The sequence below is a fragment of the Arabidopsis thaliana genome, chromosome 4 (genome assembly GCF_000001735.4).
Source record: "Arabidopsis thaliana chromosome 4, partial sequence".
Lineage (NCBI taxonomy): Eukaryota > Viridiplantae > Streptophyta > Magnoliopsida > Brassicales > Brassicaceae > Arabidopsis > Arabidopsis thaliana.
The window spans coordinates 5182925-5210593 of NC_003075.7; the positions used below are offsets into that span (position 1 = coordinate 5182925).

General features: G+C 35.3%; 5 protein-coding genes and 2 pseudogenes across 9 annotated transcripts; 5 read left to right on the forward strand and 2 right to left on the reverse strand.

Moving 5' to 3' along the window:
* Nucleotides 1-185: 185 nt before the first annotated feature.
* AT4G08210 (Pentatricopeptide repeat (PPR-like) superfamily protein) lies at nt 186-2982 on the reverse strand. The gene has a single exon (NM_116890.2). The coding sequence runs from the start codon at nt 2947-2949 to the stop codon at nt 889-891; it is 2061 nt and encodes a 686-aa protein (NP_192561.1). The 5' UTR covers nt 2950-2982; the 3' UTR covers nt 186-888.
* A 703-nt stretch (nt 2983-3685) lies between these two features.
* Nucleotides 3686-4648, forward strand: AT4G08220 (annotated as a pseudogene; the record flags this gene model as incomplete). The annotated part of the gene is made up of 1 exon: nt 3686-4648.
* Nucleotides 4649-4860: 212 nt separating this feature from the next.
* Nucleotides 4861-6870, reverse strand: AT4G08230 (glycine-rich protein). 2 transcript variants are annotated; one of them, NM_116892.5, is made up of 4 exons: nt 6632-6870; nt 5523-5626; nt 5257-5440; nt 4861-5157 (listed from the first exon to the last, which is right to left on the reverse strand). In NM_116892.5, exons 1-4 carry the CDS (start codon nt 6648-6650, stop codon nt 5123-5125), a joined length of 342 nt encoding a protein of 113 aa, NP_192563.2. In that variant the 5' UTR covers nt 6651-6870; the 3' UTR covers nt 4861-5122. The 2 variants fall into 2 exon arrangements, with proteins under 2 accessions (NP_192563.2, NP_001190688.1); NM_001203759.1 differs by lacking the exon at nt 5523-5626 and having other exon boundaries at nt 4957-5157; nt 6632-6720.
* A 4862-nt stretch (nt 6871-11732) lies between these two features.
* On the forward strand, nt 11733-13839 carry AT4G08240 (histone-lysine N-methyltransferase). Of its 2 annotated transcripts, NM_179013.4 has the most exons (4): nt 11733-11953; nt 12290-12358; nt 12656-12875; nt 13640-13839. In NM_179013.4, exons 1-3 carry the CDS (start codon nt 11789-11791, stop codon nt 12830-12832), a joined length of 411 nt encoding a protein of 136 aa, NP_849344.1. In that variant the 5' UTR covers nt 11733-11788; the 3' UTR covers nt 12833-12875; nt 13640-13839. The 2 variants fall into 2 exon arrangements, with proteins under 2 accessions (NP_849344.1, NP_567335.1); NM_116893.4 differs by lacking the exon at nt 13640-13839 and having other exon boundaries at nt 11747-11953; nt 12656-13207.
* Nucleotides 13840-13862: 23 nt separating this feature from the next.
* Nucleotides 13863-15314, forward strand: AT4G08250 (GRAS family transcription factor; the record flags this gene model as incomplete). The annotated part of the gene is made up of 1 exon (NM_116894.1): nt 13863-15314. One exon carries the CDS (start codon nt 13863-13865, stop codon nt 15312-15314), a length of 1452 nt encoding a protein of 483 aa, NP_192565.1.
* Nucleotides 15315-17922: 2608 nt separating this feature from the next.
* On the forward strand, nt 17923-19110 carry AT4G08260 (Protein phosphatase 2C family protein; the record flags this gene model as incomplete). The annotated part of the gene is made up of 4 exons (NM_116895.2): nt 17923-17973; nt 18256-18349; nt 18408-18530; nt 18571-19110. The coding sequence occupies 4 exons, from the start codon at nt 17923-17925 to the stop codon at nt 18939-18941; spliced, it is 639 nt and encodes a 212-aa protein (NP_192566.1). The 3' UTR covers nt 18942-19110.
* Nucleotides 19111-21858: 2748 nt separating this feature from the next.
* AT4G08262 lies at nt 21859-27348 on the forward strand (annotated as a pseudogene; the record flags this gene model as incomplete). The annotated part of the gene is made up of 1 exon: nt 21859-27348.
* Between the last annotated feature and the right edge of the window lie 321 nt (nt 27349-27669).

Here is a 27669-nt window from a genome sequence, read left to right on the forward strand (position 1 = left end):
GCAAAAATTATATAGTTACAGCTCAACCAATCACTCACATATAAGCCACAAATGCATTGGAAACTAACAAATGATACACGAAGTTAGAGGAACTTTAAATTTCATATTTTCAATAAAATGAGAGAGTTTGTAAAAGAATATACAATGATTTGTTTAACCAGCATTAGAGGTTTTTGAAGTTTTTCATAGCCAACTAAAAAGAAAAGGGTAAACATATGTTCAAGAACCTTAAAGAATCTTTGACTTGGAGTCATCCAGAGAGACATGAGGTCGAAGAAGCTTTTCGAATATATTTGGGAGAGAATCACGTCACGGCGGTTGCTCATGAAATAAACGTCCGGTGGTGCAAAAAATTTAGTGACGAATCACATATACTGTAGCTGCCTGAAGCAAAATGTATATGGTTGGAGCGACTAGTAGCATCATCTAATGTACAAGCTTCATCTTTGTCTTTAGCCACTTTTTAGCATCTTATAGTAGGGAGTTTTATCCACAGAACCTGTAAATGCGTGCGCTGTAGAGACGTGAAATTGCATTATCAACATTGGTAAAAAGGGTACATAGACTTATTAGTAAGGATGAAAGATGTCAAAGAAACCGAAGAGGCCAAGTATTAAAACTTCCTCCAGGCTTTGATTTCAAGTCACTGGTGTAATGATTGTTTGTTTGTTCATAAATAGTCAGAGAGTTAAACTAATTTAGCTATTTATATCTGTGACTGCGAAACCACTTTGCTTCTCTTTAGTAAGCGAAGAGATATGGATCAAAGTTCAAACACGCTTAGAATTCATACCATCAATTTTCTAGACCTGGCAAGTGATAACTTCCTAGTCCTCACAAACCTAATTGTTGCGCTAGCGATAGTTCAAAAGCTTGTGGCATAAATAGCTAAATTATCCAACTCATTCCAGATTCTTTTGCCCCTAGCTTCTTAGCAGCTTCTCTCACTTTACTTAACTGATCCCACATGCCTAACGTAGCATAAGCATTCGAAAGAGATGTATAAACCGATGGATCATCCGGAAACCCCTTGAGTAATTTCTCAGCAATTACAGTAACCAGTCCGGCATTCTTGTGAGTTCCGCAAGCAGTGAGCAGAGACGTCCATATTGTTTTGTCGGGCTCCAACGGCATTTTATTTATCAATTCGTTAGCCTCTTGGAACAGCCCGGCTTGACCAAGAAGATCAACTACACAATAATAATGCTCTAGATACGGTTCAAGACCATATTCAGATTTCATCGTTTCGAGGGTTGATCTTGCTTCTTCAAGTAGTCCAGAATGTCGGCAAGCAGAAAGAAGCCCCAAAAAAGTTACCTTATTTGGTTCAATTCCAATATTTATCATCTTGTGGAAATACCGAAACGCTTCTTCGACTCGTCCGTTTTGTCCGAATCCAACAATTATCCCTGTCCAAGAGACAACATCTCTTTCTAACATACCATCAAACAACACTACACCATTATCTATCTCACCACATTTTACATACATATCTACTAGTGCTGTCGCTGTGACAGGTTCTGATTCATAACCTTTCTTTATACACAACCCATGAATTTGCTTACCCCATCCAAGAGATGCTAAACTTGAACAAACTTTAAGAATATTTGAGACGATGAACTGGTCAGCATCGAGTCCCAACTTGATTAATTCCCTGAACAGATAAAATGCTAAAGAATTGAACCCTGATTTCACACAGCCTCGTATCAAGCCAGAGAAAGCGATGATATCTTTATTTGGAAGCCTATGAAACAGTTTATGTGCATCTTGTATATTCCCAACATTTGCATGTAAATCAACAAGAATACTTCCTACGATGTAATCCAACTCATAACCACTTACTACAACTAAACTATGTACTTGAAGCCCGAGTCTTAAGTTGACATAGTTGATACATATCTTTAAGGCACCACTTAGAGTGTAGGAATCAAAACACAAATCTGACTGATATATCTGCAAAAGCAGCCATAATGCTGCTTCATTCTCCTCATTTATCAAAAATCCAGAGAGCATAGAATTCCAAACCGCGACACTACTATTAACGGCCAGTTTTTCCTGATGAAAAACATCAGCTGCATATATTAGAGAGCCACAGTTCGAGTACATATCAATAAGAGCAGATATTGCGAACGGGCTAGACTCTAGACCCGACTTTACGACACAACAATGCAGCTGTTTACCCATTGTTAATAAGCCACCAAAACTACAAGCTTTAAGACCACATGGTAAAGCAAAACCGTCTAACACAAGTCCTTCTCTCTGCATCCTAACTAAAAACTCCAACGCACGAGGACTACCCTTATCGACAAATCCCGATATCAAACAGTTCCAAGACACGACATTTGGCTGCGGCATTCGATGGAACAAAGTAACCGCTTCATCCATCAAACCAGCTTTACAATAACCAGAAATAAGAGTGTTCCACGAAGTCGAACTAGGCCGTAAAATCTCCTTAAAACTGCTATTAGCTTCGATAAGTCTCCCATTCTTAACATACATATCAACAACACTATTCATCAAAACAACATCACCTCTCAAATTCTCTTTACCAATTCTTTCATAAACCAAAATCCCCAGCTGAATATCACCCACTAACCCACAAGCTTTCAAAACCGCAGAATACATAAACTCGTTCGCCGCTTCTTCTTCGGAGTCTAACATTCTTCTGTATAACTCAATAGCTTTATTGGGTTTTCCATCACTCGTATACCCAGAAACCATCGTTGTCCAAGTTACAATATTTCTCTCAGACATTTCATCGAACACTTTATGTGCATCACTCAACAACCTGAAATCCACATACATTGAGATCACGTTATTCGCTATAAACACATTTTGAGAGATCCCTTGCTTGATTACATGAGCTTGAATTGATTCTCCACGCTTAAAGGCTTGTACTTTCCCACAATGACGTAATCCTGCTGCTATAAGCTTCAAGTCCATAACCATTCTCCAGTAGGAAAATTTTTGACAATTCCGTTACATTTACAAATTGTATAGTCTCCACGTAAAACGGAAGGTAGTTTTATGGAAAAACTAAAAACGGCACGCTGTTTAGTACATGAATTGATGACCGTAAAAACGGTAGGTAGTTTGTTTGGTAAAGGGAAAACGGCACGCTGTTCAATACGGTAGTGGCTGCTATAAGCTGAATTTTCAATAATTCGGTACTTGACATTGACAATTACAAATTGTAAGGTCTTAACGTAAAAAGTAAAAACGGAAGGTAGTTTATTTTAGAAAATAAAAACGTTACACTGTTTAATACAGGAGGGAAGATCGTAAAACGTCACGATGTTCACTATAGGAATACAAGAACGGTAGATATTATGTTGTGGAAATTCCGGTAGGTATTATGTTGTGGAAATTCAATACGGCAGGCTGTTCATTGTAGGAATATACAAACGGTAGGTATTGTGTTGTGGAAATTCAAAACGGCACAATGTTCAACATTGGTGTGAAGAAAAATCTCATAATTTAGGATCAATGGCTGATAAAAAAAAAATCAGATCTGAAACTTTCTCCGTCGTCGCCGTCTTCCTTCACGAGCTCCTCCTCTCTTCCTAAACTTCAATCTCCAGGTACTTTTTTTCTGGTCTTTCATTCTGTTATTGTGTTTGCGATGGCTTCAATTTCAGTTTCCAATTTTGGTATTGTATTGTTCTTTGTAATTTATCAGATGAAAATGAAAGATAGTCGTTGCACAATTATACGTTTCGATTACGGAGGATGTTATTCGAAGAACGGAGATGATATACGATGGAATCCGAAAGAAGATCAAATCTATACTTTAGTGATGAAAGGAGCATTCGAGGAGTTTACTTATTCCATGTTGGTTGATAGAGTATGCAAGAAGATTAGTGTAGATGAATCCGCGACGATGTTGAAGTTAAGTTACGTTCCGTTGTTAGAGGATCCGAAGAGGCAAACGTATATTTTGGATGATGAAGATGTTTTAGGATATTTAATGGAAGGTGATAGTAATCAGCGGAGGAATGTTATGCATGTGGAAGTTGTTATTGAGCAAGTTTCGGGAGACGATCGAAGAAGTGGAATTGCGAATGATGCGGTGTTGGTTAATGGTGAGAATGATTTGAGTGATGGAGTTGCGTATATGGATAATTATGAGATGTTTGTTGATGATGTACAAGTAGATGAGGAGGTTGTGAATGTTGAATGGGAAGATGGGATTGGTTTGAGTTTAGGTCAAGAGTTTGAGAGTAAGCAGGAAGTTCAAGATTTAGTTGAGAAAGCTGAGCTTCTGAACTATTTTGAGGCTGCTATAATCAAGTCATCACCTGGATTATACGTGTTGAAATGTCGTGGTGGTAGTGGTTGTAAATGGTATCTACGAGTTGCGCAGGGTAAGAATTCGGATCGTTTGTCTGTTAGAACGTACAACAAGATGCATACGTGCTCTCGGATAACTACTAGTACACGAAGATGTAAAAGAGTCGCTACACCACAATTAGTTGCATCTGTTTTGCAAGAGAATTTTCCAGAGGGGTTCGATACACTAAGACCGAAAAACCTCATAGATTTGGTTCGAGAAAAACATGGCGTTAAGGTTTCATACGCTACTGCTTTGAGAGGGAAAAAACAAGCTGCAAGAGATTTGCGGGCTAATTCACATACTCCGTCAGATTGAAGATCAAGTTAAACCTTTGCATTTTTTTTTATCTCATGAAACCAAACGTTGAGGATTTTTGTTGAAAAGAGTCCAGTTTAGGAGTAGTCTCAAATTGTGAACTCTTGCAAAGTTCAAGAGTCTAAAAATGTCTCATGCTTTGGAATATCAATCTTTTGCTGGCATCATTAACCTTGGATTCTTACAAAAACCAAGCAAAGAAATTGTGTGATGACTGACACAGCATTTATGCTTTATTCACAGGTTTCGAATTCGAATTGACACATCTATTATAGGTGAATTTCAGACTTCAAACGTTCTCAGTATCTAAATACAAAAAGCTTTGATTAGACCCAATTACAAAATACACCAGAATCATTGTTCCTTTGATTTTTCATATTCCAAAAGCATCGTTTTCAACACTAAGTAATATGTAAATATATGATATATCCCTTCGTTTATTCTTGGGCGCTCCACTGTCCACACAAACAAGGATTAGCCACAGCACGAGCCACATGCAGGTAGGGAATCTGAAAAACATCAGATTTGAGTCAAAATCATTCACAAGGTCTATGCGTGTTTTCTATCATCAAATGAATCAAATATCAAACTCATCGCGGGTGACTTACTGTGGTCAGCTCCACGGATATCATTCAAACCACGAACATTGTCGAGGCCCCCACGAGGAGGTCCACCACCCCTACCACCACCACCACCGCCACTGCCTCCGCCTCCACCACCACCGCCACCCATGCCACCACCCCACTTCTTATTAGGCTTAGAGCCTTTCCTGTATGCATCTGATTTCTCCATCTGTCCAATAACACTCTTAGGTCAGTCAAAGCTTGAGACAGCTTATGGAACCTAAATCCAAGAAACGAAAGCAGAATCATACCGAAAACATGGTTACAAAGAAGACTTGTATTAGATTAATGATGGACAAGAAGAAATCTTTGATCGTCCTTAGTCTCCATATTGGCCTCTTCGCTTTAACCACACCTGGTACATGTTCCAGTGTTTTTCAATGTCAAATACAGTTAATATATGCACCATCTATCTCTGTTTTCAGAATATATCTCCAGCTATCAATTAAAACCCCAAAAAAACAAGATACACAGATTTGAAGAAGCTTCTACATTCCCTATAAGACCCAAAAATCCCTCCTAAACTCCGACGACAAATCTCTACAATGCTAGAAGAACGTGAGACGTGAATATAGAACACGAACTCGGTTAATGCGCTTATTGCATTTGTCCAAAACGCTGTTGCTTGTCCACAGTCATACATTAATATCGAATTGAGCTTCTATGATCACAAACTATTGAACATGATCTCGCTTTACGCTAACTTTATAGAAACAATGTCACCTTACAATTACTCAGCCATAATCAACACTCTTTCACTAACTTTTCCCACTATAAATCTCAAAAGTTTTAACTTCGTTTAAGCTTAGCCATTTAGATATTCAAAGTCTAGAAATGTCTCCTGCTATGGAATGCTCATCGAGCTTTGTATTCATATCAGTTTTCTGAGAATCATATAATAATGGAATGATTATTGACCTTATCTAATTTCCATCTTCCATAAACCTATAAAGTTTCCCATAATGGTGACACATCATCCCGTATAAAACCTCAAAACCCTCTAAACATTCATGCTCAATCCGAATTCTGACACATAAAACCTAACTTCATAGATATACTAAAGCAAAAATTCTGTAGAGACAATGAATATAGCATTACTATAGTTATGAATCTAATTGACCTAATTTAAAGATTCATGATCAATCCAAATTCAGGAATATAAAACCTAACTTTTACATATACATCAAATTCACAAATTCTGTAACAATCAAAGCTTAATAGTTATGAATCTATGTTCAAGGAAAGAACAATTACAGGTTTGATTGAAAAACGAACAATCAGATCGAATTTAACCAAATTGATGCCAAAAAAGAAATCCAGAAATCGAAAAGAAACAGAGAGAGAGAAGAGAATCTCATACCTCCTTCGACGTACGCCATTAAAGTAGAATTCTGGGTTCTTCTTCTTATTCGTCAACAGCAAATCTCCAGAGATCAATTAATTATCCTCCAAATAGCGATTAAGGTAGATTTTATATCGTCTCTTTTGACTCTTTGACGTGTTTGTGTTAGAAGTTTCGCGACGTCTACGTGGATTTGTCACGTGGCATACTCTCATTGGAAACTGTGATCCTTCTGTTTTCCCATTCTTTAAATTTCTGTTTCATTACGTGAATAAATTGGCAGGAAGATGATTTGATTCGTTTTATAATCTAAATGGTCTGGTCTACAAAATATTCTTTTTTTTTTTTTGTTAAAGGGTTTGTCTATCAAAAAATTCAATCCAAATGTTTTAATAAATATTGTTCGTTTCCATTTTTGGATATTCAATAAATTTTTGTTTGTTTGGGTAATTTTTATAAATTTTCATCTCTATTTAAATAATTTTAACCAGAAAATGACTAAAATATCTATACTTTAATCAACTTTTAATTTTAATTTTAGTCTTAGCTATATTAATTGAATTACTGCTTTAAATATATTTACAACTAAATATTTTTCAAATTATTATTTTGAACATATAAATTATTTTTTTGGGTTTTGACAAAAAAATATAATTTTGTGGTTTTGCCGAAAAATATAAGATTTTGTGTTTCTTACGGAAAATATGATTTGGCAGAAAATATAATTTTACGGTATTGGTGGAAAATATGATATTGTGGTTTTGGCGGGAAAACATGATTTTACAGTTTTGGTAAGGAAATATGATTCCGCAATTTTGGTGAAAAAAATGTGATTTTACGGTTTTGACAAAAACATAATTCGATTTTTTGATTTTGATGAGAAAAGATAATTCCATAATTTTCCGTGAAAATCATGATTTTATAGTTTTGGCAGAATTACGGTTTTAGCGAAATTTACGACTTGAAAGGTTTTGACAAAAACTTTATTCTCCAATTTTTCTGGTCATAGTGAAAAACAATTCCGTTATTTTTCCGCCAAAATCGTGATTTTTTTGTTTTCGTTGAAATGTTATTATGCAATTTTTTCGCAAAAAACACAATTTTGACCCAAAAAAATTGTTCGGAAACAAGCTTTTTAAGATTTTCGTAAAACGCAATTTTGCAATTTTAACGGAAAATTATAATTTGTGATTTACGATATTTTGGAAGAAAATTAGTGCAGATATAGAATTTTTAAATATAAAATGAGAAATTAACAATATTTGATATATAATTATAATTGGGAAAAATGTCATTTAAATTATTAGTTTACCATTTTTGTTGGTTTAAAGCATGAACTCTGGACCGGGTGATTTAAATCCTCAATTTTATGTTGACTTTGAATTTAATCATGAATTCTTGTTGACTAAGCCAATTGAGGCACAAATCCTCTCGTTTTTACGCCATTAGTCGATCTAGAGACGATAATTACTTTGAATTCAAAGAAGAAGATGAGAGAATCCGAAGAAAAAAAGAGAGAAAAAATTGAAAACTGATTTTGGTGATTTGGGGTTTTTGATTAAGGAATTTCTAACGATGTGCGTTAATTGACTTAGTTAACGAGAGTTCGTGATTAAATTGAAAGTCAACATAAAATTAGGAATTTAAATCACTATGTCTAGAGTTCATCCTTTAAACCAACGAAAATGGTAAACTGATGATTTAAATGACATTTTTCCCAATTGTAATTGAGGGAAATTTGAATATTTGCAATTTTTGGAAGAATCATCTCTATCTGACTACACCATTTAAACTCATCCAAATTTTTGGATGTTTTTTGGATGAGTTTGACAAATACATCCTGATGGCTCATCTCAATGATGTGTTTAAGTGCACTAAACGAACATAATTTTATGTCTTCATCTAGATGGTCCATTTGGATGAACAAACGAATAACACCTTAGTAGTTGAAGTTTGATTACTTTATGAAAAAGGACATCGAATAGTTTGATCTTTTTTTTTTTGGTAAAAAGTGAAATTTTATAGCACTTTATATATTTGACATAATAATTAGAAAAATTTGAAACTAACTGTAAAGCTCTACAATTTTTTTTAAAACAACACAAAATACAAAAGTTTGCTGCTTAGTGGTTATGGACAAGTAACAAGTAGAATTACCGATTTCGGGCTCGTGAAGCTTGGATATTTGCGTGGTTGCAGCAAAACTGAAGAATTGGAATCCTCATCGTAGTTGCCACAAGCCTAAGTATCCAAGATCCGTCTTCAAAACCTGAAGATAGAAGCGTACAGATTTTCCGAGAACTAATGGAAAAAAGCATAAGCAATCGTGGATTTTTTACACTAGCTCATCGAATTAGCGATAGCAATTAGACTTATTCACCGCATCATTTCAACACTTGGCAACCAAGTCAATGCACCAAGTAGGTAACGTTCACAACAAGAACCTTAACCGAAACACCTTAACAACAAAACTTTACCTTAATGTCACCGAAAATGAAGCAATGAACGAAGACAAGCAGTCATGAAGAAGCCATAACCACAAAAATAACATAAGTTGACAAAAAAAGAAATTATTGGACTATAAGCAAAAAATTTCAACTTGTCTCACCAAATAAACATACAACATTTGGTAATCAGAAATTAGGATCGATAGATTTAGATCAATATGTTTTCTCTTTCTCTAAGAGGTTTTGCCAAAAAGGAAAAACACAACCAATTCTTAAGGTTCTAAAATTTCTTGTAGACTTTTGACAAATATACAAACAAACATTTGAAACCGGACTCGTATTTTGACATGTTTCAAATGCATCCCATGTCAAAACATTTGCTCTCAAATGGTAAACTCTTTGAGAAACTAAGAGTAATAATATAGTTTCTTCATTAGTTTCCCTCGGACAAGATTACCAATTGAAACAAAAAATGTGATTCAAAATATAATGATTTTTAAATAATTAATATTATATAATCGAATATTAAATAATAAAAAATAAACTTAATTGGTCATATTTATTTTAAAGACTTAAAAAAAATCTGAGATTCCACATAGATATTCAATAATGACATGACTCTTAAATTTCTTTTTGGTTGACAAAAAAAGATACTAAGATGATAACCCACTTTTGTAATCTCAATTAATATATATGTAGGATTTTCAATTAAAAAGAAAAGAAAAAAATACAATTCTAATTTTCAATTTTCGTTGTTCAAATGATATATAAGAATTCTTACTTTGAGGACTTCAATTTGTGAGCTTTCGTACGATTGTTTCTTGATCTCTCTTCATAATTTTTCTTATTTCCATATCCTTTTTTTTACTTTTCATAAATATCTTAGTATATAAATTTATTAAAATTTAAAAATTTAAACTAACATAATGGCAAAAAATGGTAAGTAATGACATGTCCAACTGCAATTCGTTGTTTAAAATCCTATGTGGACGCCTCAAAAGCAAATAGCTTCAATTTTTTCTATAGTATAGATTTTTTAATATATAAAGCAATTTTAAATTTTGGTAATTTAATTAATTATATTAAATTGCATTAAATTTTATTTTTGAAATGAATTTGGTTAAATATATATTAATATGTTAATTAATTAGATTTAAATATATTAACTTATGATGTGTCTGTTTTGGATTAGTTGTGTAAAATCCTATAAGGGTAATATTACATAATTATAACTTCTTAGCTTCCTTTTTTATAAGTTTAAATTTAACATTTGTTATTTTAAAATAGAAACTAATTACTATTTTAAAAAATGTTAATTAATTAGATGTTAAATATGTTAATTATTGATGTGACAACTCACGATTCGTTGTTTTAAATCCCACGTGAACGCTTTTAGAAGCAAATAATTTCAACTTTTAAGAGATTTGTGTAGAATTTATAAATCCAATGTTATTCAAACATGAATTTTAAAAATTCTCATGAAATTCAGTGTTATTGAACTAATGATTTCAAAATCCACCTTAAAATCCATTGTAATTGAAAACAATTTGTGGATTTGAATTTTAATGATTTTGGAAGATTTGAGAGGATTTCAAAAATACAGAAATCCAAATCTCATGGTTTAAGGTGAGATTTGAATGGATTTTACAAAAATCATATGAATTTTCCTCAAATCATCAAAATCATTTAAAAACTCAAGGAAACTCAAATCACTTTAAATTCTAATTTGAATACACCCCCTTATCTTATTATATGAAGTACAGTTTTGAAAGTTACTAACTCACAAAATCATGACACGTGTCAATTTTAACGATTTTAGATTTCGACATGTGTTAATTTTTTTTTTTTACTTTTTTCTAAAATAAAATAAAAGAATCTAAAAAAAAGAAACATATTTACATATATTAATTTATATGTTTATATCTAAAAAAATTAACTTATAATTTTCGTAAATAAAAAAAAAACTAACAATAAGATGTAGTGTATAGAATTAAATTATATTTATTAACGTAAAATAAATTTTTAAATTGCATTGTAAAATCGAGTTTGTAAGATTGAAATTTGGTTTAAGGAAATACTAAATTAATGTGAGTTACTATTTAAACTTCAAATATCATCAATAAGATAGAGTGTATAGAGAGCAGATAGTTAAGATTACTCATGTGTATAGAAAAACTAATCACATAGTGAATGGATTAGCAAACTATGCAGTTTAGTTACCGCTTAGTTTGCATTTATTTGATGTTTGTGTGATAGTTGTAAGTCTCACATTGTTAGAGGATACACATGAGATGTTGTTTTTACAAAGTGTTCGACTGTACTTTTATGTTATGAATAAATCATAGAATGCTTTTTGTTCCATACACATTATAAAAAAGAAAGATGGAGTGTATAGAATAACAAGATAGTTTATTATGATAAATATATAATTAAAATATATTGAAAAATCGAATGTATATGATTGAAATTTTATTAAATACAAAAGTTACTAAATTAAATATTAGAAAAAGTGTGTGAATCACTATTTACTATTTAAAATTTAAATATTATTAATAAATATTTGAATAAATTTATATCTTATACCCGTCTATTTAGGTGGATTTTAGCTAGTAATATAGATTTGATTTAAAGTAAATAAATGAAATAAGTATTTTTTATATAATAGGGGTTAAATAGAAATTCTTTGGAGGATAGGGGCTGAGGATTAAAATCGGAGATTGAGAGAGCAATGAGAGGTGTCGGAGGTCCGTTGCTGTCAATCGGAGATCTTCTCGCCGATCTCGGTGATGAAACTGGCCACTCCCCGCAAAATCATCCAAATCCTGAAGTTTCATCAAAATCATACTCTGATGATACCATCTCTGGACCCTTGGATCTAACCCGACTCTTTCAGGTCACTTTCTGATCCAAAATTTGCCTTCAGTTTCATTGATTCAATGGTTTTTTGATCTTTTAGGTGCCATGAATCGTTATCATTGTTCATCCATTATAGTGAATTGTGCGATTATTCGAAATCTTCGTTGTGTTATGCAATTTTATATCAATGCATTGTTCAAATTTTATGCATCATTGTGTTATGAGTCTGAATCAAGGTGTATCTGATTCTCATGAGAGGAATGTTGAAATATTCTTGTGAATTTTTGAGTGATGCTTTTGTTGAAATTTTGTTCTGTAATTTCTTACTTAGTACTTGTAAGCCTCTATTGAAAGAATTGTTGATTTGTTTCAGGAGAACTATGATAAACTTAACGATGCGTTTGCTGGTTCTGATCACTCATGGACCTCCCTAACATTAGAGGTAACTATCTCTTGTTATTTTTTTTTAGTCAAGTCTTTCCATGCCATGGATTTTACAAATACTGTGAATGAATAAGACGACATGGTTTATATTGAAAGAGTTTGATGTGTTCTTTTTGTTTTATTTCTGTTCCTTTTGATGAAAGTCCTTGGTCTTTTCATGTCGGTACGAAATCAATATATGGGATTCTCTAGATATGTTTTTCTAAGAAGAGGGAAATGCAAATGAAATGTTTCTGTGGCTAGTAACGTATTCGTAGATTAGTTTCTTACTTGCTTGCTTCCCATTCTATTTCAGCTCTGCACTTCCCTAGAGACTGCTAACAAGTTGGTCCATGCCACAACCACAAATGCTAGATTGTTGTCAGAGAAGGTTGAAGAACTCGAGAAAATAGTGAAACGAGGAGACTCAGCAGTCGCAGCTGCCAGAACGGTTCACGCCACGGTTAACCAGAAAGGATTACCCTCTACGTGATCAGTTAGGACATATAACAAACATCATATAATGCTTTACCAAGGTACAAACCAACCTGTTGGGTTTCTATTACTAAATCTTTGCAAGTAGGCTCCATGATTTTGTTAAATAACTTGAAGAACCTTCATATATTGAATCATTTAAAGATATAAATGTATAATCTTTTGACATTAATGGAAGCGCAAGCATATATTTAATTGGATTATTGGAGAATGTAGGGTTTGGTTCTACGGTCTGATAATATATATCTGTGAAATTACATTGAATGTGACTAGTGACCATCTGATTTTTTGCTTGTAATCAACTTGTAAACTACTTAAATTGCGTCACTGCTTGTGTCACTTGTGACTTGTTCCAACTTCTAAACCAAAACCTGTCATAGAGGTTAGGGAGATAAGTTCTGCTGTTTGCTTACTTAGTCTAGACAAGACTAATCAAAGTGGTCTTAAGATTGTGGGGATGATTCTTAGTTAAATTCTTAATTTTGGTTTTTTGTTGCGCTGTCCCTTGAATAATTTGATTAGATGTGAACCAAATCTCAATAATGTCTTGTCTTTTTCTGTTTGGCACTTAGGTTCTGTCTGCTCAGCAAATATGTATTTTCATATAAATTATATAGTCCGTGCACTTTTATTGTATTTTAGATTGTCACTAGTTAGGTTATATTAGAGGTTCATTAGTATGATTGGTCTAACAATTCTTACTTGTTTTGTTTTAATTTCCCTGTTGATCATATTGATACATATAAACATGGATTAATATTGTTGGACAATTCTCACTTGTTTTTGTTTATTTTCCTGATCACAGTGGTCCTGCTGCTTCTTACAAGGACCACAGGTTGTTCGACCTCCCTGAAAGGGGACCATATACTTTTAGATTTGACTTCGAAGATATATATTTTGTTCTTTCAAGTTTCAACATTTGACTTCAAAGATTTACTTATAAATATGGAACTCGTACTCTCTTGGGTCCTACTACACTATCTATATAATTCTGCATTGCCCGTTTCTTCATTTTTACCTGCATGACCATGAATTATCCTTACGAGGACTTCTTGGACCTCTTCTTCTCTACCCACACTGACCCGCTTGCCACGGCTGCAAGCACCTCTTCGAATGGTTATAGCTTGAATGATCTTGACATTGATTGGGACTGTGACTTCCGTGATGTCATTGAATCCATTATGGGTGATGAAGGAGCCATGATGGAACCGGAATCGGAAGCTGTTCCAATGCTTCATGACCAGGAGGGACTTTGTAACTCTGCGTCAACGGGTTTGTCTGTGGCTGATGGGGTTAGTTTTGGTGAGCCTAAGACTGATGAATCAAAGGGCTTGAGGTTGGTTCACTTACTTGTGGCTGCTGCTGATGCGTCAACTGGTGCGAACAAGTCTAGAGAGCTAACTCGGGTTATACTTGCAAGGCTTAAAGATTTGGTTTCTCCTGGTGACCGAACTAACATGGAGAGGTTAGCTGCTCACTTCACCAACGGACTTTCAAAGTTGCTCGAACGAGATAGTGTTCTGTGTCCCCAACAACATCGTGATGATGTCTATGATCAGGCGGATGTGATCTCAGCGTTCGAACTGCTGCAAAACATGTCTCCATATGTCAACTTTGGTTACCTCACTGCCACACAGGCTATTCTTGAAGCTGTGAAGTATGAACGTCGAATCCATATAGTGGATTACGATATCAATGAAGGCGTTCAGTGGGCTTCATTGATGCAAGCCTTGGTGTCTAGAAATACAGGCCCGTCAGCCCAACATCTTAGAATCACGGCTTTGTCACGAGCAACAAACGGTAAAAAATCCGTGGCTGCAGTCCAAGAGACTGGGCGGCGTCTAACTGCGTTTGCCGATTCTATCGGCCAGCCATTTTCATATCAACACTGTAAACTTGACACCAATGCATTCAGCACATCATCTTTGAAACTTGTAAGAGGAGAAGCAGTGGTAATCAATTGTATGTTGCATCTTCCTCGGTTTAGTCACCAAACACCCAGTTCAGTCATTTCCTTTTTGTCGGAAGCTAAAACTCTAAACCCGAAACTTGTTACGCTTGTTCACGAAGAAGTTGGTCTGATGGGAAACCAAGGTTTTCTATATCGTTTTATGGACTTGCTACATCAGTTCTCAGCCATATTCGACTCTCTAGAGGCAGGCCTTTCAATCGCTAACCCGGCCCGTGGCTTTGTTGAGCGTGTTTTTATCGGTCCTTGGGTTGCTAATTGGTTGACGCGTATCACCGCTAATGATGCAGAAGTCGAGAGCTTTGCTTCGTGGCCACAGTGGTTAGAGACTAATGGGTTCAAACCCTTGGAAGTGAGCTTTACCAACCGTTGTCAAGCAAAACTCCTTTTGAGTTTGTTTAATGATGGATTTAGAGTGGAAGAATTGGGCCAAAACGGGCTCGTTTTGGGATGGAAATCTCGGCGTCTTGTGTCGGCCTCCTTTTGGGCCTCGTGCCAGACGAATCAGTAAATTCTCGTTTTTGCATTCTCGAGTACATTACATAAGATAGTCCCTTTTTTTCCTTTTTTGATATAATGGTTTATGAAGACATCAAATTATGTGAATATCGAACGTGTAATTTCTCAAAAATGACAGTTTAGTTTAATATGACAAGTAATTGAGCCACGACATTGCATTGTATGTTGAATCTTTAATCTTCTATATAAATTAAAATGAGAAACTCGACAATCGTTTTACACAAGACTATGTTTGAATATACGTGTTAATATGTTGTAGTAATTTTGGTAGCGGACCAAGCCATACTTGGGTACAAGCGGACCAAGGCCATACTTGTAGCCGCAAACAACATAAATAATATTTTTGGTCAAAGTTTCATCATTGGAATTGGTAACTCTCTTAATTGAAGTGGTGGAACTAGGGTTCCAACCTTCCTCTTTTCATAAAGCTTGTTTAATTTATTTATTTTATCTGCTTGCAGCCTATAATAGTTTAAGCTGCATAGAAGCGGAAACGGAAACGCTCGGAATTGCTCGAAATCGTCTCAGAATCGCGATTCCTAAAATGATGTGTTTGGAAACGTGGAGGAAACGGACAATTCAGCTTTTGAAGCGTCGGTGGTTGAGATCGACAATGTCTCTACCGTAAATCAAAGATGAAACAAGTCAAAAACATCTTTTTGGGCTTATAATTGATAAAAATACATCAAGTTATGTTTGGGCCAAATAGCTCATTTTGTAAACAAAGTAAAAGTTAAAACCTAATCTATATATACATTATTGGAGATTTTGTGGCCAAAAGATCATTTGCTTATGCATTTATTACAATTCCCTTTGCATTAAATAATTTGTGTCTGCATTAAATATACAAAATGGGCTAATTATCAATATTATTATCTACATATACATTTTTGCAGTCATTTTAGCAAATAAATCCTCAAGTTGGAACTTATTTACAAAGAATGCCATTAGCATTAATCATTATCAATTAATTAATATTCCTAATTATTAGTATTTCTTTATCTAATATTTCTCCATCAATTCTAATTACTTTTAAAAATGAGAAATCTTAGGACTTTATTAATATGATACTTTATTAAAGATAAATATTATGGTTATTTAAAGTTTATAAAATATTTAGAGTATTTAATGAAAAACGTTTAGAATATATATAATAAATACAATCTATAAAATCAAATAACCATTTCAAAAGATTTATTTTAAAATTGATTTGAATTATAAATCTTTTAATAAAAATATTATTAGAACAAAAAATAATAATGTTTAATTTTACCGAACTAGATTAGATGGTGGGACGAGTTTAGAATACTATAGTATATGGATTTTTATAACAATTAAATAACCATTTGAAAGAAAAAAATAAATTACTTTGAATTATATATTTTTAAATTAAAGTATTATTAAAACAAAAATAACAAAAAAAAAAATGTTTAATTTCACTGAACATTATAGATATGTTTAATTGTAGGACGGGTTTGGTCGATAGTAATACGAGACGGTATACCACAGGTGAAATCTATTAGATATGTTTAATTTTACTGAACGAGATTAGATGGTATGACGGGTTTGGATTGATAGTAATACGAAACGATATAGTACGGATGAAATCCTAAATATAACAATTAAAATACAATTATATTATATTAAACACTAAACAAAACAAACAATATTAATAAAATAAATATAATTTAAATTTAAATTATATAGTTATAATCTAGATTTTAACTTAATAAACTGTATGTTATTGTTTCCATATTTTTTAAACAGCAAAAATCAAACATATTAATTGTATACTAAAAAAATAGATATAAGAGTTGTACATTTAGAAAATACAAAGCATTAAATCATATATATCTTTAATCTACTAAACAAATTAAATTTTTAGTTTCTTAAAAAATCACCGAATGGATTAAAACCATATGTATTTATTTCATAACGGCTAAATACATATACTACTCTTACGACATTCCAGAGTTCTTGTATTTTTCACAAACTATATAGTCTAAAATCAAGTAAAATAAATTGAATTTTACATAATATAGTTTATCGTGCTTTTATTAGATGCACTATACATTTTAACCGTAATCCCAACTAACATACTAAGAAAACACATATTATAAATATATTTGATTCGGATCCTTCATTAATCTTTTGCTAAAAGCCAAAAACAAATAACGACATTAAATAATCCAATATATTCCGAGATTTGCTTCGTCAATATTTTTAAGGGAATGTGACACGTTTACGCACTTTTAGACTATCTTATTCCTTTGGGAATGTTACACTATTAGGCACTTTTAGAAAATCTTTTTACGTTTGAGGCACTTTCCAAGGTTCAGGCACTTTTCCTTGTTTCTGGAAGATAAAAAGACAATTATATCCTTTCCAAATTAAACCATAAATTGTTTAACCAGTTCGATTGGTTTTGTTTTCTGTGTTATCTAATAAAACACACGTGTAATACATGTTCCTTCTATTTCGTGTCGGTTGAGATCTTGAGATGAGAAAGAGAGTTATCTCACAATTACAGCAAATAAATGGATATTTTTAAAAAATAAATAATATATAGTGTCGCTCTTCATCTCTAAAACCAAATTCTTATGGAGGATCGGTTCTCCGCTATCACCAATCTTCATGGAGATCATAAACAGGTAATTTCAAACTTCAAATTCATTTTTCAATTTAGGTTTAGAATTGAATCGAATTGGAGATTTTGATTCAATTGATTAGCAATTACAGCTCAAATTAGGATTTAGGGATTGGATTAATAAGCTATCTAAAATTAGGATTCTTCATGATGTTGTTTGGGGAAAATTGAAATTCTAAATAGAATTAGAAGTTTTACAGAATCATTTGATACAATTGTATAGTTATTGATGAATCTCTATGTATTGTGTATTCTAAACGTTGTTTTGCTTTGTGATAATTTGCAGGCAATATTTGGAGTCTATGTTGGTCATGGAGGAGTTAAAGCGGCTGAGTTTGCAGCTAAGAACTTAGATAAGAACATTGTAGAAGAAGTAGTTGGTAAAAGACACGAGTTGGAGATAGCTGAAGCGGTGGAAACGTAGTTACTTGACTACAGACGCAACGTTTCTTAAGGAGGAAGGTTTTAAGGGTGGTTCATCCTGTGTCACGGCTTTGGTTAGCGAAGGGAGCCTTGTTGTGTCAAACGCCGGTGACTGTCGTGCTGTTATGAGTGTAGGAGGTGTAGCTAAAGTTTTATTTTCTGATCATTGTCCGTCTAGAGATGATGAACGGAAAAGAATTGAAACCACGGGAGGATATGTTGATACGTTTCACGTTGTGGAGAATCCAGGGATCCTTAGTTGTGCCAAGAGGAATCGGAGATGCTCAACTTAAGAAATGGGTTATAGCTGAACCAGAGACAAAGATCTCGAGAGTTGAGCATGACCATGAGTTCTTAATCTTGGCATCACATGGTTTATGGGATAAGGTAAGTAACCAAGAAGCAGTAGACATTGCTCGTCCCTTCTGCTTACGAACCGAGAAGCCATTGTTGTTAGCAGCTTGTAAGAAGCTTGTTGATCTCTCGGCTTCACGAGGCTCGTTTGATGATATCAGTGTGATGTTGATCCCATTGCGCCAGTTCGTATAGAAAAGAGAGGCATCTTAGAAGATTTTAGATATATGACATTAGAATTTCTATGATTTAGTCCTTTTGTTTTACTTAATTCACTCATTCCAAGGTTTTTTCGAGTCATTTTCAAGGTTTCATCCTCAAAGGCGAATTCAATAGAAAGGGACATTGCTATAAGTGTGACAAGGGATGGTCGTTTCAGATCTTATTTAGCTAGAGGAGGCCCTGGATGGTTACTTTCCAGAATTGAAGAAGACAAGCGAAGATGACTTTGTGGAATTTTCTTTTCTTTACCTTTGGAATTTTCTTTTCTTTACCTTTGGTTATTGTTTGGAGTTTTCATGCTCTGTTTTTTTATGGATGTATGCTCTATACTTTGTTTTGACTTTTCAATTAATATTATACCAGACGGCAAAAAAAAAATTGAGTGAACAAAGCTAAACTCAATGTGGCTTAAGTTGATCTTGTCTTGTATAAACATTGAGCTTTATGATGGTGCTAAGAATTTGATCGAGTTGGACTCCAATGTTAATGTTGAATGAGCAAACAAAAAAGTGTTAATTTTATCGAGCTATAAACACATTCGCAGCAAATCAAAGACATACTTGTCCATTAATGAATGTCCAAGAAGTCCAGTCCATATGGTTATCTAGTGACTCACATGGTAGTTTCATACTAATACATAAGTTTATACATGAACAAGAAACTATCCAAGCAGTCTAGTCCATATGGTCATCTAATGACTCACATGATCGTTTCATACTAATACATAAGTTTATACGAGGAACAATAAACGTCAATCCAAAGTACATTATCCATTATGACCATTTATCCATATGTGTATAGACAGTTAAGTAACAATGATATGTAACCAAGTTTCTTGATGTGCATCTCAGGTCTCAAAGTATACTCTAACACTTTACAAGTAGCCATCCACAAGCGACCATTTCGTGTTGACCATATATAGTTATACTTGTACGGATCAATTACAAATTGAAGAATAGTTATGATTTATAAGGATAAGCAAAACCCAAAATTATTAAATTTAAATGGACACCATCAATTGAAAAAAAGAGATTGAAAAAATAGTTATTTGAGTTAATAGTCGATGGAAACTATTTTGGGTACAAAAGAGGAAACCAACATACAAAAATGGTCACCAAACCTGCAAAAGTACATTGTTCATATGGACAATACAAAATGGATACCACAAAATTGGAAATAGAAGCATATAATGAATTTTTTGGTGTTCAATTAATCTATATTGGATCATACACTTGAAATGGTTCATTTGATATGAATACTTTGGCATTGACGAGACGTTAAATACTCAAAAAGCCATATAATTTGACAGCAAACTTAGAGACAAGTTCAAGTAAAGTACGAGAGGAAGGTAAAGAGAAACGTGTCCAAATATCGTTGTCCACAAAGCTCTGTTCATTTAACACTGCTAGATCTTCTCGATTGGATTTTAAGTTTTAAATACAAGTCAAAGTTTGATTTTAAATACCAAACATCTCAAGATATAACATAAATGATCACAAGTTCAAGGGACTAATCTCTTCACCGGTGCGAAGGTTTAATAAATACACAATTATCAATAGTCAATCTCGTTTCATTATCTTTAATCATGTTACGAGAATGGTGAGTCCATAACACAATCCGTTACACAACCGTCAATTACAATTTCAAATACTAATTTGTCTATAACATATCCATGATAACAAGTCCACATAAATTTGTTCACATAAACGTCTCCCATGATTCTTTCAAACAAACCATATTCAGATATGATAGAAGTCTTAAATATAATCCTGAAGTCACAAAGCTGGTCCTAGATACCTGGAAAGCTGACCATCGTATTACACATAAATTTCAAATACTTTTTCTCTCTCTCCCATGATTCTTACGCACACTAAAAAATCTCTCTCTCTCTCTCTTTCGAGAGAGAGAGAGAGAGAGAGAGAGAGAGAGAGAGAGAGAGAGAGAGAGAGAGAGAGAGAGAGAGAGAGAGAGAGAGAGAGAGAGAGAGAGAGAGAGAGAGAGAGTATTTTAGTTAAGAGGATATTTTAGTAAAAAAACATAGAGAAAGTGTCTACTCCTTTGGAAGTGCCTAAACACGGAAATAATTTTTAAAAAGTGTCTAAGAGTGTAATATTCTTTATTTTTAATATGATTTGTCTACAAAAAAAAAAAAAAAAACAGTAAATATGTTTATTTCGAATATAAATCAAAATATTTTGTATTTTTCAATTTGTTAGAGATAAAACAAAAAATTCACCATAAATCGAATGCCATTAATTGAAAAATACAAAATACTTTAACAATAAAATATAAATGAAAATATTAATGTTATAAATATATTCCGATATTTTCTCATTTACCAAATATAATAAATTAAGTATATATCCAAAAAAATATTCGACATACATTCCATCCAAATATTTTGTTTTTGTCATATCTTAATATGTAAACAATTAATAGTATAAATGTAAACGTTAAATTATTAGCAATTATACTAAAACCATCTATTTTTGTTTAATAAATCAAATATATAGTACTGCTCTTTCTTCTTCTTCTCCCACCAAAACGAGATATTTGACATAATAGAGAAATAATTGTTCGAGTATTAGGGAAAAATTTCTCTCCCAAGCACGGTATCCAAAGAGGATATTATCAGTATGTCTCCCGCTTTTAACCAGATCTATTTTACTTTTACATCCCAAAAGTAGAAATTTTTAACGGTTATTACCCAAACATGATGAACTCCGTTGAGATAATGGGTGATTCCGACGTCTCCTCCGGCAAGTATCTCCTCTTGGTTACTTTTGCTTCCAATCCTAACATCTGTTTCACCTCTGCGTCCTCACTACAAGAATGCTTCTCAGGTAGCTTTTCTCTTCACTGTGTTTAGGTGCCTGTGGTATTCTCTTGTATGTTAACCTGCTTAAGCCTCCACAACTTTTTAAACCTTTTAAACCTTGTTGCTGCTCCGAGAGCATTTATTGAGTCCTCTGAAGATCTGTTTTTACCCATCCTACTACCCCACAACCATTACTATACTCACCAGCTTCTAGATACTTCTAAGCTCATTGAAGAAAATGAGTTAACCCTCATGGGTAGACTAACCAACCCGCCTGCCGAAAGACTTTGGTCTTTATTCCTCTTTCTTGCTAATAGATGGAATCTGAGAGGGAAAGCCATTGGCTCAGATCTTGGAAAATGTTGCTTTCAGTTTCGTTTTGACTATGAAGAAGATTTCTAGAAGGTCCTTGACAATAGACCCTACCACTATGATCAATGGATGGTCATTTTACAGCGATGGGAGCCAATAATTTCTGACTCTTTCCCATCATGATTCCTTTCTGGATAGAGCTTCGGGGCCTCCCTAAACACTATTGGCAGTATGAGATGCTGAATTCTATCGGCGAAGAACTTGGCAAAATTATGGATGTGGACATCAGCCCCTCTGCTGCAAAACTTCGTGTTCTCATTAATGGTCTGGAACCATTAACAAAAGACACTGTCGTTGAATTCCAGAATGGAAATGAGGCTCTGGTAACCTTGGAGTATAAAAACCTTAAAAACCACTGTCACCATTGCCTAAGACTGTCCCATGAAACCAAAAACTGCCCTGGAGTACTAGCCTCAAAAGGGAAACCTCTGTTTTCCCCCCAGGCGGTTAGTTCTACTGACTCAAAAGGAGTATCCAGAAATTACTACACGTCTAAGGATAACTTCACTGCCCCTAGAAACGTCCCATTGATCTCTGCAAGTTCATGATTATCTCAGGAAGCTACAAATAATTTGAAGAGGAACAGGGAAAACTTAAGTACTGGAGGGCCTTACCAGTCTGCAGAGAGATCTCAGAGGCATAGGGAGACTAGAGGATACTTTGATCGTCCCCGTCAGTATGACAGACCAGTGCATAGAACTCAAACACCATCGAGATCAGGATCCCACAGGGATAGGGCTCATACACCTGAAAATTTCCAATGGAGAGAAAAATCTCTACGTGAGAACAGAACAGTCCCTGCAGTTTCTGACATTTCCCGGCCAAGGAGACCTCCTCTTGAAAGATCTCCTGTGCCCCTGGAGATCCAAAGTCAGCTCCCAGACCCTTTAGGGAGACAAGAATCCCAGGAAGTCTTCCTACCAACCCCTGCAATCCCCTCAAAAGATCAGATACTTGGTGAACTAAGAGATGTTACAGTTCAATACATCACTTGTGCAGACCCAACTGAGAGTGCTGTTAGAAGACAAAGAGTTCTACAGGGTGAAGCAAATAACCTTATGAGTACCAAGGCTGATAAAATTATTGAAGCAGTTGTAGCCTCTGCACCTGCAACCCCTTCTTCTTCAACATCCCCTGGCTCAAAGAGTCCCACTTCACCTGTGGTTACTCTAATCAAAGATTTGGTTAAACAACCAAAAAGAGGGCGTGGGAGGCCACCTCTTTCAAAACAAATGGGTAAACCACCCATCAACCTGAAGGGAGCAAAGTCCCAGAAAAGAAACTTTGTGAAAGGTTCCCCCAAAAAGCCTTATGTTGCCATCCCCAAGTCTAAAAATGCTGCCTCCATTGTAGGCCCTAGTAATCCTAAAGTTGGACTAGTCTGTCCACCCTCTGATACAAGTCATTCTAACAAGTATGGCTCATCAATTAGCAGTAAAAGAAATGCACCAAATATCGATCTTATACCTGCTTCAAGGAAAACCAAGGTGGATTTTCAGAATCCATCTCTCCCTCTTCCTTGAGAATTGTGAGATGGAACTGTTGTGGGTTGGGGAACCCCAGGACTTAACTCCACTAGAACTGGACCCTGGTTTATCAGTGGTGATTTTAACGACATCATCTGCAATTCTGAAAAGACTGGAGGCCCGGACCGCTCTAAGGGGTCTTTCACTGACCTGCATTCCTTTATGTCTTCATGCGATCTTTATGACTTAAAACATACAGGAAACTTCTTATCTTGGAGAGGGAAAAGACATTCTCACTATGTTCGATGTAGACTGGATAGAGCAATGGCAAATAGTGATTGGATAATTGATTATCCTTCAGGCCGCAGTGAATACCTAAGGTTTGAAGGATCTGATCATCGCCCTCTGGTTACCTCTTTTGATCTTGTGCAAGGAAAACAAACCATATTCAGATATGATAGAAGTCTTAAATATAATCCTGAAGTCACAAAGCTGGTCCTAGATACCTGGAAAGCAAAACCGCATGCGAAGATTGACCATCGTATTCATCTCTGCAGAACTGCAATTATCAAGTGGAGCAAAGACCATCATATCAACAACCAAAAAGAGATTACTTCTCTAAGGGAACAATTGGAGAATGCAATGAATGATGTCCACGTTACTATTGAAGCTCTAAACCAACAACTTCTAGTGTCTTACAAGAAAGAAGAAGAATTCTGGAAACAAAGAAGTAGACAATTCTGGTTGGCTCTTGGGACAAGAATTCAGGCTTCTTCCATGCTGCCACCAAAGGCAGAAGAGCTATTAATAATATTTCAGTCTTGGAATCCTCAACACGGAAAAGTGTTTATGAGGAAGAGGAAATCACTAAAGTTATCTCATAATATTTTCAAGACATTTTTACCTCACAAGCTAGCGAGAGAACAAATATTGCTCTGGAGGCTCTCTCACCTTGTATCACGCCTGATATGAATGATTCTCTTACTTGCTTACCTACTGCTCTGGAAATCAAACAGGCTTGTTTTTCAATTCACCCTGACAAAGCACCAAGCCCTGATGGGTTCTCAGCAAGCTTCTTTCAAACCAACTGGAATACGATAAGTGATGAGGTAACTTCTGAAATCCAAGCCTTCTTTATCTCAGGCCTATTACCACAAAAGATAAACCACACCCATGTCAGACTTATCCCAAAAATCCTTGTCCCACAAAAGGTTTCTAATTACCGTCCCATAGCTCTATGTTCTGTCTATTACAAAATTATTGTGAAACTTTTAGCTAAGAGACTCAAACCGGTTCTCCACAAGTGCATTTCTGAAAACCAATCGGCCTTTGTCCCCCAACGTGCTATTTCTGATAATGTCCTAATAACACATGAAGCTCTTCACTATCTAAAACACTCAGGTGCAACAAAGAAGTGTCATTGGAAGTTAAAACGGACATGAGTAAAGCCTATGATAGACTAGAATGAGACTTCATTAAAGCAACTTTAGAGAGAATGGGTTTTCACCAGGATTTTAGAGGGTGGCTGATGCAATGCATTACTACAGTCTCCTATTCTTTCCTACTTAATGGCCAAGCAAAAGGATTAGTTTTACCTGAGAGGGGTGTCCGACAAGGTGACCCTCTTTCACCCTATCTTTTCATCATCTGCAGCGAAGTCTTGTCAGGGTTAGGTTTGAAAGCACAGGCAAATGGAAGCCTTCCTGGGTTAAGAGTAGCTATTGGCAGTCCTAGACTCAACCACCTCCTCTTTGTAGACGATACCATGTTCTTCTGCCGGATAGACAACAAGAGCTGTCTGAAACTTAAAGCAATCCTCCACAAGTATGAACTCGCCTCTGGCAAGCAAATAAATCAGTCAAAATCTTCAATCACTTTTTCAGTTAAAACCCCATTAGACTGCCGAGAAAGAGTCAAGAGAACATTGGCTATACATAAGGAGGGTGGTTAAGGAAAGTATTTAGGACTTCCTCAACTTTTTGGTAGAGAGAAAAAAGATCTGTTTACCTCTATTGTTGACCGGATTAAACAACGAGTCCTGAGTTGGTCCTCCAGATTCTTATCTTCTGCTGGCAAACTCACGATGCTCAAGTCCGTCTTGGCCACCATGCCTACCTACACTATGTCTTGCTTCCAACTTCCTACTTCACTTTGCAAACGCATTCAATCCGCATTAACCAGATTCTGGTCGGATGCAAATCCTGAAAAAAAAAGATGAGCAGGATCTTTTGGCAACGAATGACAAAATCTTTTAAGTCTGGTGGCTTAGGTTTCAGGGATATACAGACTTTTAACAAGGCTTTATTGGCCAAGCTGAGTTGGAGAATACTCACTAACCCTTCATGTCTGTTGAGCAAGATTCTTCTTGGGAAATACTGCAAAAATCAATCCCTTCTAGACTGCCAAACACCAAAATCCTCTTCCCATGGCCGGAGAGGTGTATGTTTGGGCAAGGAAATTTTAAAACTCCAGCTAGGACGCCTTATTGGCTCAGGAATTGAAACTCCTCTTTGGCGAACTCCATGGCTATCTCTATCTGCCCCGAAAGCTGTGATGGGACCACTTACAGAAGCATCACACAATCTTTTGGTGTCGGATTTGATCATTCCTCGCACTAGGATCTGGAATACAGAACTCATCAGAGCGATCATCCCCGCTTATGAAAACGACATTCTTCTGCTCAAACCAAGCTCGCTTGGTGCTGTGGATTCCTGGGCTTGGCTACCCACAAGTTCAGAAGTTTACACTGCTAAGTCCGGTTACTTTGAGGCATTAAAGACATTTACTACTCCCGTTATCCCTGATGACATTATTACAACAGAAGATTTCAACTGGAGATCGAACATATGGGCACTCAAAACATCCCCAAAAACAAAACTTCTCTTACGGAAGGCGGGATAGAATGCTTTACTTGTAGGGACAAACCTCTTGAATCGATATATCACGGATAGTGGTAAGTGTCCACGGTGTGACGAAGATGAATCGGTTCTCCACCTCCTCTTCCAATGTATGTTTGCCCAAAATGTTTGGTCTATTGCCCCTCTTAAAGCTGATCTAGATTGTGTCGGAATCACCTCTGTCTTGAATGGTATCTCTACAGCCAACAAGCTTACTTGTCTCCTACCCACTGGACTTGGTGCTGGCCCTATTTTCTCTTGGATCTTCTGGTCAATCTGGACTTCATGCAACCAAATCATATTCAACAAGAAGAGGATTACAGAAGAAGAAGTTCTGCAAATTGCTATTGTGCGGGCAAAGGAATGACATTCGGCTCAACCCTCCATTCCCCATTCTCCTGCTAACCACAATTATCCCCCAAACCTTAACTCGCGTCATGTGGATTTTACGTGCTTCACCGATGCTTCCTGGAAAGCTAATGGTACAGCCGGATTCGGATGGATCTCTCTTGATGACACTGGTCATAGACTTTTTGATGGATCTACCTCTGCTGCGAACATGGGCTCCCCTCTGATTGCCGAATGAATTGCAACTCTCATAGCCATGGAAGTTGCCATCGCGTCGGGTCTCAAATCCATCTCTTTCGCTTCTGACTTTCTCACCTTTGTCAAAGCAATCAACAAGAAGCTCCAAGTTAAGGAGCTTCACGGGATCATCTTCGATATCCTTTCTCTATTAGCTTTTTTCTTTGTTTGTTCCTTTAATTTCATTCCCCGTACCCAAAATCTTCGAGCTGATGCTCTGGCTAAAGAGGCCTTAAGTCTCTGCTTTGTACCCTAATTTCTTTCGTAATGAAATTATAATTTGCCCAAAAAAAAAAGACATAATAGACAAATATACTCTCTTTTCTACTAAAACACGTAAAACTAATGGCTCTTGAAGACTAATGGTTACGTCACCATAGAGGAACACGGGAAGTGTATCGATGGCAGTCTGGTCTAGACCTGAGTCATGTTGGGTACAAATCAAAGGTCCCACATCGAAAGTTTAGAAAAATAGTTTCTAATATATAAGGCAAGTTCAACTCCAACTAGTATAAGGCCTTGGAAAGAAGTCCAATAACAAATCCTTGCGGGATTGAGCATGT